This window comes from Budorcas taxicolor, chromosome 3, assembly GCF_023091745.1.
Source record: "Budorcas taxicolor isolate Tak-1 chromosome 3, Takin1.1, whole genome shotgun sequence".
In the NCBI taxonomy this organism is placed as follows: domain Eukaryota; kingdom Metazoa; phylum Chordata; class Mammalia; order Artiodactyla; family Bovidae; genus Budorcas; species Budorcas taxicolor.
In genome coordinates, this window is record NC_068912.1 from 15,579,755 (window position 1) to 15,597,645 (window position 17,891).

The 17,891-nt window shown below is 37.6% G+C and overlaps 1 protein-coding gene across 1 annotated transcript in view; it reads left to right on the forward strand.

Moving 5' to 3' along the window:
• The window catches only part of ASH1L (ASH1 like histone lysine methyltransferase), a 193,892-nt gene that overhangs the window by 41,293 nt on the left and 134,708 nt on the right, over positions 1-17,891 (forward strand). Inside the window, exon 3 of the mRNA XM_052636803.1 lies at positions 5,547-10,110. Coding sequence (XP_052492763.1) covers positions 5,547-10,110 — 4,564 coding nt within the window. The remainder of the gene's footprint in view (positions 1-5,546; positions 10,111-17,891) is intronic.

The following is a 17,891-nucleotide window of genomic DNA, read 5'->3' on the forward strand; positions in this document are numbered from 1 at the left end:
ACTATAAATAAAAATATGTGATAAATGTATTTTAAGCCAGTGAATATGAAATGAGAAATGGAAAAACTGTTAGAACATTAGACAAAACCTTTTCAGGTAAAAGTTGTTTCCCTACCGTAGATTATGTTTTAAAAATCCAAAATAGATAAGTAATTTAAAAGTAAGAATGAGACCATAAAAACATTCATTGAAAATGTGGTGAAGATTGTCATCAATAGGAGGATGTGATTGTTTCAGTTATGCTATGAAAACCAAACTATAACGCTAAAGAGACTATTTTATCCAGTACAATGGTTAAGAGCTCTGAAATCAGACTATGTTTAAAGCATATTTTAATAACTTAATGATTAAGTGACTTTGGTCAGGTGACCTAGTTTCTAAACTATATTCGCTTGTTTAAAAGTAAATAAATTTAATGAGGATAATTACATTAACCACATCATATGGTGGTTGTTTGGATCAAACGACAGATTGTGTGGTACTACAGTTTTTCATGTTTTTGAATGCATTGAACTTCTTTTTCAGAAAAATAATAGGAAGTAGAAAGACAGCCAGTAACTGAGAGAGAAACGTGCAGCATCAGAGAAACAACTACTATTTCAAGAATATTAAAGGCTCTTCTAAATGTGCTGTGCTTAGTTGCTCAGTCATGTCCAATTCTCTGTGACCCCAAGGACTGCAGCCCACCAGGCTCCTCTGTCCATGGGATTCTTCAGGCAAGAATACTGGAGTGGGTTACCATTTTCTTCTCCAGCTCTTCTAAATAAGAAAGTATACACTCCACAGTTTAGAAAAATGACATAGGTCAGGACCTTCAACAGCTATTACACTGCTGAAAAAATATACAAGGACTGCAAAATCACATACCAAAAAATGTCTTGTTCAGAATACCAGGCAGTAAGTGAAATGTAAATAGAAATGCCTCAAAAGTGTATCTTAAACAGGTTGTGAAACCTTAAACACTGATAATGGGAGTAAAAAATATTTTCTTTACATTTAGCACATTGACATTTCACAAAAAGAAAACTCACATAGCTTAATGTGAAAATATTACAAGCCATATAAGAATACAAACCAAAAGTAGAAAAAAAAAAAAAGGAACGAGCCAATAGATGAGTATAGGCCTCACAACCAAAGAGGTGGAAATATTGAAACCATCTGAAAGATTTTGAAATGGTTTTTGGGCAAAAAGATAACCATTTGATAAAAACAGGACAATAAGAAGTGGATTTGAAATGAACCAAATAGTAATTACTGTAATGACATTTGAAATGAAAACTCAGTGAGTTTATTGGAACAGTAAATGAGAGAATATTGTTTTCTGGAGATAGATATAACCAAATCACCCAATTGTCAAGGTTTGGGAACATTAAGATGGACATGAATACTGTTAGTCTGAGGTTTAATTTCAGAATTGTCAGAAGCAAGGTTGTTAGTTGTTACTGCTTCTGCCATAAAGAATATCGTAAGTCATAAGATATTATCCTGGGTTACAGATATAGTGTTTATAATACTCTGAATTTTTATAATGAACTTTTTTCCATTAAAAAATCTTGATACAGAGCTGTCCTATTTTTATAATTATTGTATATATCTTTTGCTATGACAAACCTAGACAGCATATTAAAAAGCAGAGACATTACTTTGCTGACAAAGCCCATCTAGTCAAAGCTATGGTTTTTCCAGTAGTCTTGTATGGATGTGAGAGATGGACCATAAAGAAGGCTGAACACCAAAGAATTGATGCTTTTGAACTGTGGTGTTGGAGAAGACTCTTGAGAGTCCCTTGGACTGCAAGGAGATCCAAACAGTCCATTCTAAAGGAGATCAGTTCTGAATATTCATTGGAGGGACTGATGCTGAAGCTCCCAATACTTTGGCCACCTGATGTGAAGAGAGGACTCATTAGAATAGACCCTGATGCTGGGAAAGATTGAAGGCAGGAGGAGAAGGGGACAACACAGGACAAAATGGTTGGATGACATCACCAGCTCAATGGACATGAGTTTGAGCAAGCTCCGGTAGGTGGTGAAGGACAGGGAAGCCTGGTGTGCTGCAGTCCATGGGGTTGCAGAGTCGGAGACAACTGAGCAACTGAACAGCAACAACAGACACACCCTTCGACCAAGCAGTTCCACTTTTAGAAGTTAATCTGAAGGAAATAATTGGATGAATAGGCAGAGATTTATATAATTAGATGTTCATCATCATATTACTTACAATAACAAATAGGCAAGGGACTTTCCTGGTAGTCTAGTGGTTGAGAATCTGCTTGCCGATGCAGCAGACAAAGGTTCTTTCCCTCATCTGGAAAGATTCCCCCATGCTGTGTAGCAGCTAAGCCCTTGTGCCACAACTGTTGAGCCAGTGTATCGCCTGCGAGCCACAACTGCTGAGCCTGATCTCCTAAAGCCTGTGCTCCACAGCAAGAGAACTGACCTCAGTGAGAAGCCTGTACACTGCAGTAAAGAGTAGGCCTCGCTTACTGCAACTAGAGAGTGCCCACATGAAGCAACGAAGACCCAGTGCAGCCATAAATAAGTAAATCTTTTTTGGGGGAAAAAAGTGTTAGGAAAAGAATTTAAATTAAAAAATAAAGAGCCAAAAATTGTTTTAAGAGTAGCCAGTGTGTTTGATTTTATTAATTTTGAGCTATTATGAAACCATTAAATTGATTGACCGACTCTTGATTGATTTGCATAAAAAGGCGTCTTCCTTGTATTATTCCAGTGGGATATGAAACTGCAATCATTTTTGGTCCCATTTTTAAGAAAGAATGTACATGTGTTTATTTTTGTATGTCATGAAGTATCTGAAATGTGAAACTGTTTATGGATGATAGTATTTATACTTTTCTCTTTTCTAGTGAGAATACTTTTGTTTTCAAGTTGAAAAAAATATGCTGGAAATGATGTTTTGATACAGTATCCTTTTCATTGGAAAATAATATACTCTTAAAATTGATACCTCTTACCCATAGTTGTCATTTTAAGAGATTCTTAGAATTGTAAGAGAGTAGTACCACCAGTACCAAATGTAGTTTTCAACATGTTATTCTTTTTCACTCAGTTTATTCAGTGTCAGTATTTGGAAGAAAAAACTCTTTGAAACCAAATTATCTGTGTTTTCTGTTTTATTTTTATTTTTCCCTTCTTTAGTCATAGACCATTTACTAATAGTTACCGTGGAATACTAACTAGTTTAGGATGATTTTAATTAATCTGAGACATTTATTCTTGACAAAGGTGAAAAACCAGATTTCAGTATAGTCTTTTAGCAGTTTACGGGAACCAGATTTTTTTACTTTTCTTTTAGACAGAATTTTAAAAATATCTTGTTGAAGTGTAACATAAATATTAGTGTAACAACTCAGTGAATTTTCACAAATTCAGCCACCCCTTGTAACCAATATTCAGTTTAACAAAACTTTACCAGCACCCACTAAGATCTTATGCTTCTTTCTCATTACTACCCCACAGGAAGGGTAATCATTTTCCTAACTTTCATTATCATGATTAGTTGTACCTCTTTGTGAACTTAATATTCAGTATAAATAGAGTTATACAGTACATAGTTTTATTCTTATTCTGTATCCTTTCAGTCTTGTTTGTGAACATTATCTATGCTATGGTACATAGTCATAGTTTGTTCATAACAGATTTTTAAAGGTAAGTTATAACATTTTCAGATATAAATATATTTTAAAATACTTAGTAAAGCCTTTTGTTTAAGCCGTTAATTTTTAAGTTTTGAAAAGTAACTGTAAAAGTACAAAATGGGAATATTGTTTTTTTTAATAAGATGGAAATAAAATGTGCTTCTTTAATTATAAGCTTAATATAATTCAGTTATATATGAGACTGTCAGCAAAGCCCGTTTCCTTTTGGACAAAATTATGAAAGTCCAGTCCAAAACAAGAGATAGTTCTCTTAATTCTGAGTCAGTCAAATATTGGTCATATTTTGTTTCTTCCCTCATAGATTACTATTTTCATTACATTTTAGTTTATTCTTCCATTTTTAACCAGATATGTACAGATTAATATAGCCATATTCCTTTATCCCTGTCTTATACAGAAGGTATTGTTATAACAACTGTTGAAATTGTTGTTTTTCCCTTTAATAATACATATTCTAGATCATTCCATAGTGGTGTATTGATATTTCTTTTTTCCCCCCAGTTGTTTGACACTCCATTGTATAATATATTTTGATTTATTTAGCCAGTCCCCTATAGGTAATTATTTACATTTATTTTCAGATTTTGCTATTAAAATAGTGTTACATGTTTAGCCTTTTGCAAACGTTAGATTTTTGCCAGCGTGTCTTCTGACCTAAAAGTGGGCAAAGGAGTTAATGCATGTGTGGTACTTTTCTAGCTATTGCCAATTTCTATTTTGTAGGGATTATACCATTTTGTATACAGCACTTTTCCATGTATGCATGGATTTAGTTTTTAATTTTCTATCCTGGTCCATTGGATCTTTTGTCTTTTTGTGCACTATACTATTTTTGTGATAGAGGCTTTAAAAGTTAACATTTGATACAGTTATCCCGTTCTTTTTAGATTTTGCTAGTATTCTTGCTTTTATATTTTTCCTAATGAATGTTAGTAACTTCTCTTATTCCTGAGAGACTCTTGTTGGTGTTTTTATGAGGATCATATTAAATCTATAAATTTGCTTAGGGAAAATTGTCATCTTTATGTCTTCCTATCCACACGCACAGTATGTCTTTACCTTTGTTCAAGTCTTTCATTTGTCAGTTATACCTCAATTCTAAAAAAATCTTTGCTGAAACATGAAGAACATAATCTTTGTCATCCAAAAGTAAAGCATACTGTTGTGTGAAATGATAAATTCATTTGTAAAGTATATAGTGAGGATTCATGACTTTTATAGCAGTTTATATTATGACTTAAAAGTTGCTTCCAGTTCTTAAGATTTTATATAAAAACACATTCTAAAGAAAATATGAATATATTGTCTTTTCTTCTCATATGAAGAGAAAACTTGACTGTTCAAGATTATAATAAAGAATGTGTTAAAGGAGTGAAAGTTAAGTCAGAGATTGATCTATCTGTATTGGTTTGAAATAATTTAGATCAATTAAAGGGATAAGCAGTGAACCATTGTTTTGAATGAGGACCATGGGATATTGTAGCTAACAATATTTATCTTTTCAAAAATTAATTAATATGGTAATGTATGTTTAGTCCATCTGAAGTTAGGTGAAAGTAGACTGTGAATTTGCCTTTTTAAAATAATGTAAAAAAATATCAGGGATATTTCTGGTAGTATATATGTTCATTCATGTGGTTGAAAGTCAAGAAAGACTGCATCTTGATAGCCTCTGATATAGTAGTAGGGGAACTAACCTACTGTGATATTAGTGTAACATTAGTTAAGTAGGTTTTTTTTTTTTTTTTTAAAGCACTACTGCCTATCTTGTATCTGGTATGTGATCATCTAGTTATATTGTAATGCTAAAATAAAATGGTATATAAGGTTTACTCTCTCTGAAACCCTTTTCTTATTCAAATTTTAGGATCCTTCAAAGTTGTACAAGAAATCAGGTGATGTTGCAGCCATTGAATGCCAGTCTGAAGAAACCATCCATCTTCATTCACAGGGAGAAAACAATCCTTTGTCTAAGAAGCTTTCTCCAGTACACTCAGAAATGACAGATTACATTAATGCAACATCATCTACTCTTGTTGGTAGCCGGGATCCTGATTTAAAGGACAGGGCATTACTTAATGGAGGAACAAGCGTAACGGAAAAGTTGGCACAGCTCATTGCAACTTGTCCTCCCTCCAAGTCTTCCAAGACAAAACCGAAGAAGTTAGGAACTGGCACTCCTGCAGGACTGGTTAGCAAGGATTTGATCAGGAAAGCAGGTGTTGGCTCTGTAGCTGGAATAATACATAAAGACTTAATAAAAAAACCAACTATCAGCACAGCGGTTGGGTTGGTAACTAAAGATCCTGGGAAAAAGCCAGTGTTTAATGCAACAGTAGGATTGGTCAATAAAGACTCCGTGAAAAAACTAGGAACTGGCACTACAGCGGTATTCATTAATAAAGACTTAGGCAAAAAGCCAGGGGCTATCACTACAGTAGGACTGCTGAGCAAAGATGCAGGAAAGAAGCTAGGAATTGGTATTGTTCCAGGTTTAGTGAATAAGGAACCTGGGAAGAAACTAGGACTCGGCACTGTGGTTGGACTAGTTAATAAAGACTTGGGAAAGAAATTGGGTTCAACTGTTGGCCTAGTAGCCAAGGACTGTGCAAAGAAGATTGTAGCAAATTCAACAATGGGATTAGTTAATAAGGACATTGGAAAGAAACTAGTGAGTTGTCCTATGACAGGATTGGTCAATAAAGATGCCATAAACCTTAAAGCGGAAGCACTGCTCCCCACTCAGGAACCACTTAAGGCTTCTTGTAGTACAAACATCATTAGTCACGAAAGTCAGGAACTTTCTGAATCCCTGAAAGACAGTGCCACCAGCAAAACTTTTGAGAAGAATGTCACACGGCAGAGTAAAGAAAGCATATTGGAAAAGTTCTCAGTTCGAAAGGAAATCATTAATTTGGAGAAAGAAATGTTTAATGAAGGAACATGTATTCAGCAAGACAGTTTCTCATCCAGTGAAAGGGGGTCTTATGAAACCTCAAAGCATGAAAAGCAACCTCCTGTATATTGCACTTCTCCAGACTTTCAAATGGGAGTTGCTTCTGATGCATCTACAGCAAAATCCCCTTTTAGCGCAGTAGGAGAAAGCAATCTCCCTTCCCCATCACCTACTGTATCTGTTAATCCTTTAACCAGAAGTCCCCCTGAAACTTCTTCACAGATGACTCCTAATCCGTTACTTTTAAGTCCTACCACAGAGCTAATGGAAGAAATTTCTGAATCTGTTGGAAAGAACCAATTTACTTCTGAAAGTACGCATTTGAACATTGGTCATAGGTCTATGGGTCATAGCATGAATATTGAATGTAAAGGGATTGATAAAGAGCTAAATGATTCTAAAACTACACATATAGATATTTCAAGAATAAACTCTTCTCTGGGAAAAAAGCCAAGTTTGACTTCTGAATCCAGTATTCATACAATTACCCCTTCAGTTGTTAACTTCACTAGTTTATTTAGTAACAAGCCCTTTCTAAAACTTGGTGCAGTATCTGCATCTGACAAACACTGCCAAGTTGCTGAAAGCCTAAGCACTACTTTGCAGTCCAAACCCTTAAAAAAAAGGAAAGGAAGAAAACCTCGGTGGACTAAAGTGGTGGCAAGAAGCACATGCCGGTCTCCAAAAGGGCTAGAATTAGAAAGATCAGAGCTTTTTAAAAACGTTACATGTAGTTCACTATCAAATAGTAATTCCGAGCCAGCAAAGTTTATGAAAAACATTGGACCATCTTCATTTGTAGATCATGACTTCCTTAAACGCCGATTGCCAAAGTTGAGCAAATCTACAACTCCTTCTCTTGCTCTCTTAACTGATAGTGAAAAACCATCTCATAAGTCTTTTGCTACTCACAAACTATCCTCCAGTATGTGTGTCTCTAGTGACCTTTTGTCTGATATTTATAAGCCCAAAAGAGGAAGACCTAAGTCTAAGGAGATGCCTCAACTGGAGGGCCCACCTAAAAGGACTTTAAAAATTCCTGCTTCCAAAGTCTTTTCTTTGCAGTCTAAGGAAGAACAAGAACCCCCAATTTTACAGCCAGAAATTGAAATTCCTTCTTTTAAACAAAGTCTGTCTGTGTCTCCTTTTCCAAAAAAGAGAGGCAGACCCAAGAGGCAAATGAGGTCACCAGTCAAGATGAAGCCACCTGTACTATCGGTGGCTCCATTTGTTGCCACTGAAAGTCCAAGCAAGCTTGAATCTGAAAGTGATAACCATAGAAGTAGTAGTGATTTCTTTGAGAGTGAGGATCAACTTCAAGATCCAGATGATCTAGATGACAGTCACAGGCCATCTGTCTGTAGTATGAGTGACCTTGAGATGGAACCAGATAAAAAAATTACCAAGAGAAACAATGGACAATTAATGAAAACAATTATCCGCAAAATAAATAAAATGAAGACTTTAAAGAGAAAGAAACTGTTGAATCAAATTCTTTCAAGCTCTGTAGAATCAAGTAATAAAGGGAAAGTGCAATCCAAACTCCATAATACAGTGTCAAGTCTTGCCGCTACATTTGGCTCTAAATTGGGCCAACAGATAAATGTCAGCAAGAAAGGAACCATTTACATAGGAAAGAGGAGAGGTCGAAAACCAAAAACTGTCTTAAATGGCATTCTTTCTGGTAGCCCTACCAGCCTTGCTGTTCTTGAACAAACAGCTCAGCAGGCAGCAGGATCGGCATTAGGACAGATTCTTCCCCCTTTGCTGCCTTCATCTGCTAGTAGTTCTGAGATTCTTCCATCACCTATTTGCTCTCAGTCTTCTGGGACTAGTGGAGGTCAGAGCCCTGTAAGTAGTGATGCAGGCTTTGTTGAACCCAGTTCAGTGCCATATTTGCATTTACACTCCAGACAGGGCAGTATGATTCAGACTCTCGCAATGAAGAAGGCCTCAAAGGGGAGGAGGCGATTATCTCCTCCCACTTTGTTGCCAAATTCTCCTTCACACTTGAGTGAACTCACATCTCTGAAAGAAGCTACTCCTTCGCCTATTAGTGAGTCTCATAGTGATGAGACCATTCCCAGTGATAGTGGAATTGGAACGGATAATAACAGCACATCAGACCGGGCAGAGAAATTTTGTGGGCAAAAAAAGAGGAGGCATTCTTTTGAGCATGTTTCTCTGATTCCCCCTGAAACCTCTACAGTCCTAAGCAGTCTTAAAGAAAAACATAAACATAAATGTAAGCGCAGGAATCATGATTACCTCAGCTATGACAAGATGAAAAGGCAAAAACGAAAACGGAAAAAGAAATACCCCCAACTCCGAAATAGACAGGATCCAGACTTCATTGCAGATTTGGAGGAATTAATAAGTCGCCTAAGTGAAATTCGAATCACTCATCGAAGTCATCATTTTATTCCCCGAGACCTTCTTCCAACTATTTTTCGGATCAACTTTAATAGTTTCTATACACATCCTTCTTTCCCCTTAGACCCTTTGCACTACATTCGAAAACCTGACTTAAAAAAGAAGAGAGGGAGACCCCCTAAGATGAGGGAGGCAATGGCTGAAATGCCTTTTATGCACAGCCTTAGTTTTCCTCTCTCTAGTACTGGATTCTATCCTTCTTACGGCATGCCTTACTCTCCCTCACCCCTTACAGCTGCTCCCATAGGATTAGGTTACTATGGAAGGTATCCCCCCACTCTTTATCCACCGCCTCCATCTCCTTCTTTCACCACTCCACTTCCACCTCCTTCCTATATGCATGCTGGTCATTTACTTCTCAATCCCACCAAATACCATAAGAAAAAGCATAAGTTACTTCGACAGGAGGCCTTTCTTACAACCAGCAGGACTCCCCTCCTTTCCATGAGTACTTACCCTAGCGTCCCTCCTGAGATGGCCTATGGTTGGATGGTTGAGCACAAACACAGGCACCGGCACAAACACAGAGAACATCGTTCTTCTGAGCAGCCGCAGGTTTCCATGGATGCTGGCTCTTCCAGATCCGTCCTGGAATCTCTGAAGCGCTATCGATTTGGAAAGGACACTGTTGGAGAGCGATATAAACATAAGGAAAAGCACCGGTGTCATATGTCCTGCCCTCATCTCTCTCCTTCAAAAAGTTTAATAAACAGAGAAGAACAGTGGGTCCACCGAGAGCCTTCAGAATCTAGTCCATTGGCCTTGGGATTGCAGACACCTTTACAGATTGACTGTTCAGAAAGTTCTCCAAGTTTATCCCTTGGAGGATTCACTCCCAACTCTGATCCAGCCAGCAGTGATGAACACACAAACCTTTTCACAAGTGCAATAGGGAGCTGCAGAGTTTCAAACCCTAACTCCAGTGGCCGGAAGAAATTAACTGACAGCCCTGGACTGTTTTCTGCACAGGACACTTCACTAAATCGGCCTCACAGAAAGGAACCACTGCCTTCCAGTGAAAGGGCAGTACAGACCTTAACAGGTAAGAGGTTTATTTTGTTGCCTGTTGTTTGTGTTAGAGAAATGGTGCATTTTGCCTACTGGTTGCCTGGTACATGTACATGAGCTTTGAATAGCTCTAATGTTTTTTGATTTTGTTTTTATAAATGTATTTTGAAATGTTATCTTCCACTGTTTTGTTTTCAGTAGATATGAGAAGTAAGATAAGGCATGTCTTTGAGTTAATTTTTAGTTTTGAGAAGCGAGATCATTATCAAAACGAGATAATACTCAACTTCTGGAAATCAGGAAAAATTACTTTCTTATGCAAAAAGGCCATTACAGTTTCTTTAGGGAGATACAGCTTTACAATGTTGTGGCTCTCCGTTAACAGCTTTGCAGGATTTTTAATATATATACTGTTGTTTGGTTTTATGTGGGTTTTTTTAAGTATAATTGATTTATAGTGTTGTGGCTATCTGTTAATAACTTTGCAGGATTTTTAATATATGATAATTCACTTTATAAGTGTTTCTATGTTACACGAAGAATATGTTGTTAAGTCTGTACGTCTCATAATAAAAATCTAAGCATTCAAAACTGTGAATTTTCGGGCATTCCCTGGGATCCAGTGGTTAGGACTCTGTGCTTTCACACTGTGGACCCAGGTTCAATCCCTGGTTGGGGAACTTACAAGCCATGCAGTGTGGCCGAAAACAAATAATCAAGTTTGTAAAATTTAACAGAATATTTAGCCGGACTTCATTTTTCAGACTACCTTTAGGTATTTTCATAAAAGCTGCTTTAGTTGAATAAAATGACGTGACGCAAATGTAGATAATGCATTTGTAATGTCTAAAAAGTTTCTTGAGAATTGGAAAGAGTATAGAAAACAAGAAAAAGGAAGCATTGCCTATTTATGTATAAGATATCTCTAAGTCAGGAGTTCTTTATCAAAGATCTCAAATTTGCCAGCTGATAAATTAACTCTAGAAAGTTCATGAAACCTGTGATGTTGTAAGTAAAATTATGTGTATGTGCTGCTGTGTGTGCTGTGCTTAGTTGCTCAGTCATGTCTTACTCTTTGCAACCCTGTGGACTGTAGCCTGCCAGGCTCCTCTGTCTAGGGGATTCTCCAGGCAAGAATGCTGGAGTGGATAGCCATTCCCTTCTCCAGGGGATCTTCCCAGCCCAGGGATCAAACCCAGGTCTCCTGCATTGCAGGCTATTCTTTACCATCTGAGCCACCAGGGAAGCCCCTATGTATATGTATGCTTGTGTGTATTTTTCAGGAAAAAAATCCATGCATTTGATCAGATTCTCCAGGTAAACTCTCTAAGCTTTAATATCTCTTCTATAGAATGGAATTAGTAGGGTTATTATTAGAAGCAGTAAGTGTGATTATAGTGTTTATTAAAATGATTTGCACATAGTAAACACACTGCTGCTGCTACTGCTGCTGCTAAGTCGTTTCAGTTGTGTCCGATTCTGTGCGACCCCATAGACGGCAGCCCACCAGGCTTCCCCGTCCCTGGGATTCTCCAGGCAAGAACACTGGAGTGGGTTGCCATTTCCTTCTCCAATGCATGAAAGTGAAAAGTGAAAGTGAAGTCGCTCCGTCGTGTCCGACTCTTCACGACCCCATGGGCTGCAGCCCACCAGGCTCCTCCGTCCATGGGATTTTCCAGGCAAGAGTACTGGAGTGGGGTGCCATCACCTTCTCCAAGTAAACACACGGATGTTAATTAATATTATTCCTCCAAAAGATTAAAAGCTTGTGCATTAGAGGAAATGATAAACCCCTCAAAGAAAAGAGTTTTTGTTCCTGATTTTAATTATTTGTGAACTTTTGAGCAATAGAAGCTATCTTGATAGAGAAGCTGAGTGTTCTTTAGTTTTTAATAGTGTAATAAAGAGGAAAAAAATCATAAACTCTAGGTTCATTCAACATATTTTTTGATAAAAATGAATATCTGCTGTCTGCCAGAAATTTTACTTTGTGGACCCTTGTAATGTAATAGAGAATAGGGCACACAGGTTCATTGTTCTCATTGAACTTAATATTGGAGGAGATAGGTAATAAACAATAAAAGCTACAAATTCAATGTCATAAAAATTTTGACAAGCAGTTTATAAATATACACAAAGACATACATACATATATATGTATATATATACATATATATATATAATTTTTTTTTAAGAAAGTCCAGGGTTCTTTGTAAGTATGAAATGGGGGCCTAACTCAGGAAGCCTTCCCTGAGAAAGTGACCCTAGACTGTTACTTGAATGAAGGATGAACAGCAGTTATCTAGGTGAACAGAATTTCCCCTTATTCATCTATTCATTCATTCATTTATTTATTGAATTGCAAAACATCTACCATTCTTCCAGTCACTTTTATATAGTAGAGAGTAAAGACTTGATACCTTGCCTCATTAACTTTCAGCTTGGTGAGAGAGGACAAACTGTAGAGTGGTAAGCAAACAAATAATGGCATAATTTAAAAAGTACTGTCAATTAATGTAACAGCATTAGAGTAAATAAGGGGAGGGGGGGTACCTATTTTAGATGGAGTAATTAGTTATAGCCCAGGGATGAAAATTTACTGTTAGGGATATGAAACCACCAAGCTTTTCAAGCTGAGGATTGAGTGAGGAGCACGTTTGAAGATCTTAAAATGTTAAGGAGCTTAGACATTAGGAAAAGTAGGGGAGAGGTCAGAAGGTTCATTGTGGTGGGATAGGGAATACAAAACAGAATAGTGAGAGAGTTGTGAAAGAAAAAAGCCAGAGTGTATGTTAAAGATATTGATTTTATAAAAACCAAAGCAAAAAAAAACAAGTTTTGATTTTAGATTTGCATTTTCAAAGATCATTCTAGCTCTGTGTGAACATTGAATTGTAAATGTAAAAATAGTTACAGGAAAACCAATCAGTGGACAATTGCAGTAGCCTACATAAAATGATACTTAGACAAAGGTGTTGGCAGACTCCTTCATGAATATTTGAGAGGTTCGTGCATTGTCCTGATATAGAATAGACTGGAAGAGGAGGGATTTTGGGAGAGCACAGGTTTGCTTTTTAATATTTATAAACCTTGAAATGCCTTTATAAAATTCAAATGGTGATGTTGAATGGGCATTTGGGTATCTACTTGTGGAGCTCAAGAGAGATGTTTGGGCTAGAGATACGGGCATTTCACTCTGAGGTTTTGAAAAACTTTGGTGATATTATTCACTAAAGATAAAAGGGTGTCTGGAAACAATACAGTTAGGAACAGACTCTCAAAACCTATTAAACTTTGTAAACAGAGCACCAAGAAAAGCAATAATTCTGGAAAATACCAGCAACAGGTAAAAATATGTGTTAAATTATTCAGTAAGTAATAAAATACTACAGTAAACATAGGACTTTTAAGAAAGATGAAAGTAGCCTTATAGAAGCAGATATAAAGAAGGGTTAAAGCTGCTCAATGTAGTTAACATGTTAGTCACTCAGTCATGTCCACCTATTTGTGACCCCATGGATTGTAGCCCACCAGGCTCCTCTGTCCATGGAATTCTCCAGGCAAGAATACTGGAGTGGGTTGCCATGCCCTCTTCCAGGGAATCTTCCCTACCCAGGGGTTGAACCCAAGTCTCCCACATTGCAGACAGATTCTTTACGGTCTGAGCCACCAGGGAAGCCCAGTGTATATCATAAATATAAATTGATGCCAGATATAGTTGGTTCTGGTTTATTGTCCTTATTTGTTTCTTTTGCATTAAGATTGGGGGAAACACATAAGCGTTTGTAGGGATATCTGTGACCAGTTGTTCCTGAAAGGATGCATAGGCATTCTGGACAAAACTACATTGCTCAATGGTTTACTGCATTTAGTTTGTGTTTATGTAGTCTTTGTTTAGCTGCTAATCTTGTGTTTCAAAACATTAGTGTACTTTGAAAAATCATGTATGTATTCACACAACTTCTTTGTCATTCTGGAGCTGTTTCACACTGTAGAAGCACTGTGAGACAGACTATATATCTGAATCCTCTTATCTGTTTATCTGCATGTCATCATGAGAGAAAGATTTCCCTACAAAGAATACAGAGTGAGGAAAAAAGAGAGCCTTGGGTAGCTTTGAACAATTTCATTATTTAAAGTAGTGGTTAAAAACCGTCAACCTTTGGTTTGTATATTACCCATTGTGGTGATTTCTATAGTGTTGTTGTTGTTGTTTTAATGCTGAAATTTTAAAATCTGGAGATCTCACATAACTATTCAGAGTTCTACTTACTTTCCTTTGAAAAGACATTAAATGACAGCATTTAATTCCTATTTCCTGGATGACATCAAGGTTCGGTCTCAATAATGGCACCCCTTCCCCACTCCCCAGGTCTTTAGTCAGGACATGCAGTCTTCCATTTGCCTCAGTCTTCACAGTTTCCTGATGTGTGTTATACCTAACCCAGTTTAACTATTTAAGTGGTTCATCTGGCTCCAAGGAATATTAAAGCTGTGGCCCCTAATTTAAGAGTTGTGAGAAGCTTATAACAAGTGGGGAAATTGAGGTGAAGGTAAAGTGAAATGACAGGTTAGTTTGTTGACTATATCAAGTATGTCACCTTCATGGACAATAAAGTTGCCCAAGAGGCCATTTATTGGGGTTAGAGTGGAAAGGATGGATCCACATCTGGCTTCAGGGACCTTAGGGACTGAGATAGCAGGGAAATCTAACATATGCAGAAATACCTGCTTAATGAATAAGAAGCTGTCTTATTTCCTTCCTTTAAAAAAATAAATAAAAACATAGTGACCTCTGTGAAGAGTGAAAAAGCTGTCCTAAAACTCAACATTCAGAAAACTAAGATCATGTTATCTGGTCCCATCACTTCATGGCAAGTAGATGGGGAAACAGTGAGAAACTTTATTATATTTTTTGGGCTCCAAAATCACTGCAGATGACAACTGCAGCCATGAAATTAGAAAACACTTGCTAACTGGAAGAAATGCTATGACCAACCTAGATAGCATATTAAAAAGCAGAGACATTACTTTGCCAACAAAGGTCCATCTAGTCAAAGCTATGGTCTTTTCAGTAGTCATGTATGGCTGTGAGAGTTGGACTGTAAAAAAAAGGCTGAGCTCCAAAGAATTGATGCTTTTAAACTGTGGTGGTGGGGAACTCTTGAGAGTCCCTTGGACTGCAGGGAAATCAAATCAGTCAACCCTAAAGGAAATCAGTCCTGAATATTCATTGGAAGGACTGATGTTGAAGCTCCAATACTTTGGCCACCTGATACAAAGAACTGACTGCTTGGAAAAGACCCTGATGCTGGGAAACATTGGAGGCAGGAGAAGGAGACAACAGAGGATGAGATGGTTGAATAGCACCACTGACTCGATGGACATAAGTTTGAGCAAGCTCCGGGAGTTGGTGATGGACAGGGAAGCCTGGCGTGCTGCAGTGCATGGGGTCGCAAAGAGTCGGACATGACTGAGCAACTCAACTGAAGTTCCTGTTCTGATCAATTCTCTGTCACCAACTGGGTTTCCTCTAATTTAGATCAGTTCTGATACTAATCACCTGAGTTAGAGAAGACCCTACAAGTTAAGAGCAAAGATTTCTTTTGAAGGCTTCCCCCGCTTAAGATGCTAGCTGCAAGTTTCAGTGTCACCAGTCCACCCACACTTCTGTCCAACCTGCCACAAGTTTAGGTCTTACCACAACCCTTCATTAAAAAAAAAAAAGAAAGCCTGAAATGGGTTATTCTGTTTTTGGCTACATCGGGTCTTCATTACTGCACGTGGGCTTTCTCTAGCTGCAGTGATTGGGGGCTACTCTCTAGCTGCAGTACGCAGGCTTCTTATTGCAGTGGTTTCTCTTGCTGCATCTCCCAGGCTTTAGAGTGCTTAGGCTTCAGTGGTTGTGGCACAGGGGCTTAGCTGCTACATGGCATTTGGGATCTGCCTGGATCTGGAATCGAACCTTTGTCCCCTGCACTGGCGGACAGATTCTTAACCACTGGACCACCAGGAAAGTCCTAAGCCATCAGTTTTGATAATTTGGTGGAATGGCTCACAGAACTCACTGAAACCACTGTAATTACAATTGCAGTTTTATTATAAAGGATACAGATCAGGAATTGAAGAGATGAATAGGGCAATAGCTGTTGTGGAGAAAGGGACACAGAGTTCCCATGCCCTCTTTCTGGAATATGGGTGTGTCATCCTCCCAGTAGATCACTATGTTCGCCAACCAAGAAGCTTCACAAGGCCTCTGGGTTCAGAATTTTGAGTGGGGTTTCAGTATATAGGCATGCTTGATTAAATCAATGGCCACATGTTTGTATTCAGTCTCTAATCTACCTCCATCCTCTGTAGGTTGGGCTCACCCAAAGTTTCAACTGTCTAATCTTGAGGTTGGTCTCTAATGACCAGCCTCCATCCTGAGGGAATCTTAGGGTTCACCTTAAGTTGCCTCATAGACATAGCAAAAAGACACTAATATCAGGAAATTCCAAGATTTTTTTGAAGTTATGTGCCAGGAATCAGAGGCAGAGATCTTGTGTATTCTTTATTCTATCACAAGTCTAATTTAAATTCTTTTGTTAATTGATCTGTACCTTGGAATCTCTCTTCTTCACAGTTACTCTTTAGTTAAGTGGGTAGAAATGTGTCTTGATTTACTAACAGGGTTTTTTTTTTCCAGGAGGTTAAAGAATGAATAGGAAATAATAGGGAAGTGTGGGCACTTAAAATTCTTATAGCTTTAACAGACATGAAAGTCTTAACAGACGTGAAAATTGGCTTACCTATTCACAGAAAACCAGCTGAGAAAAAGATTTTTAGTTAAGGAAAAAGTGCTAAATCATGGCATATCTTCTAATTTGATCACTGAAAGTCAGTTTTGTTTTAATTAGGCAAAGCTTAAGAACTTGGTTTTTTAATCTTAACTATTATTATAGCTGTCTGTTCAGCAGTTATTTTGTGTCTATTGTTTGCCAGATACAAGGAATGCAAACAAAAGGAATAAGATATAATTTCTGCCTTCAGAGAATTTATAGTTCATTGGAGTATATGAACATGTATACAGATAGTAATTGATAACTCCTAAAATTGAGGTACTCACAGCATATTTTAGGGAGCAGAGAAGAACTCACTTAAAAGGAGCCAGGAAGATATTTTGAGTTTATTGTGCAAAGAATAAAGGGTAAAGACTATTTTTCATAGAGAAGTAAGTTTTGGAGGATTTTGGAGACATGATACTGTACTTAGGTAGCTGTGAATAGTCTGATATGGGACCAGGAGATGTGTTTGGAAAGATAGATGGGGAACAGATCATAGAGCCTCTTGTTTATGTAGCATACTAAAGAGTTTGGAGTTTACCTTACAGGCAGTGGGAAATTATGGGTTTTAAAGTCTATACCCCAACCAGTAATGCTGAAGAAGCTGAAGTTGAACGGTTTTATGAAGACCTACAAGACCTTTTAGAACTAACACCCAAAAAAGATGTCCTTTTCATTATAGGGGACTGGAATGCAAAAGTAGGAAGTCAAGAAACACCTGAAGTAACAGGCAAATTTGGACTAGGAATGCTGAATGAAGCAGGGCAAAGACTAATAGAGTTTTGCCAAGAAAATGCACTGGTCATCGCAAACACCCTCTTCCAACAACACAAGAGAAGACTCTACACATGGACATCACCAGATGGTCAACACAGAAATCAGATTGATTATATTCTTTGCAGCCAAAGGTGGAGAAGCTCTATACAGTCAACAGAAACAAGACCAGGAGCTGACTATGGCTCTAATCATGAACTCCTTATTTCCAAATTCA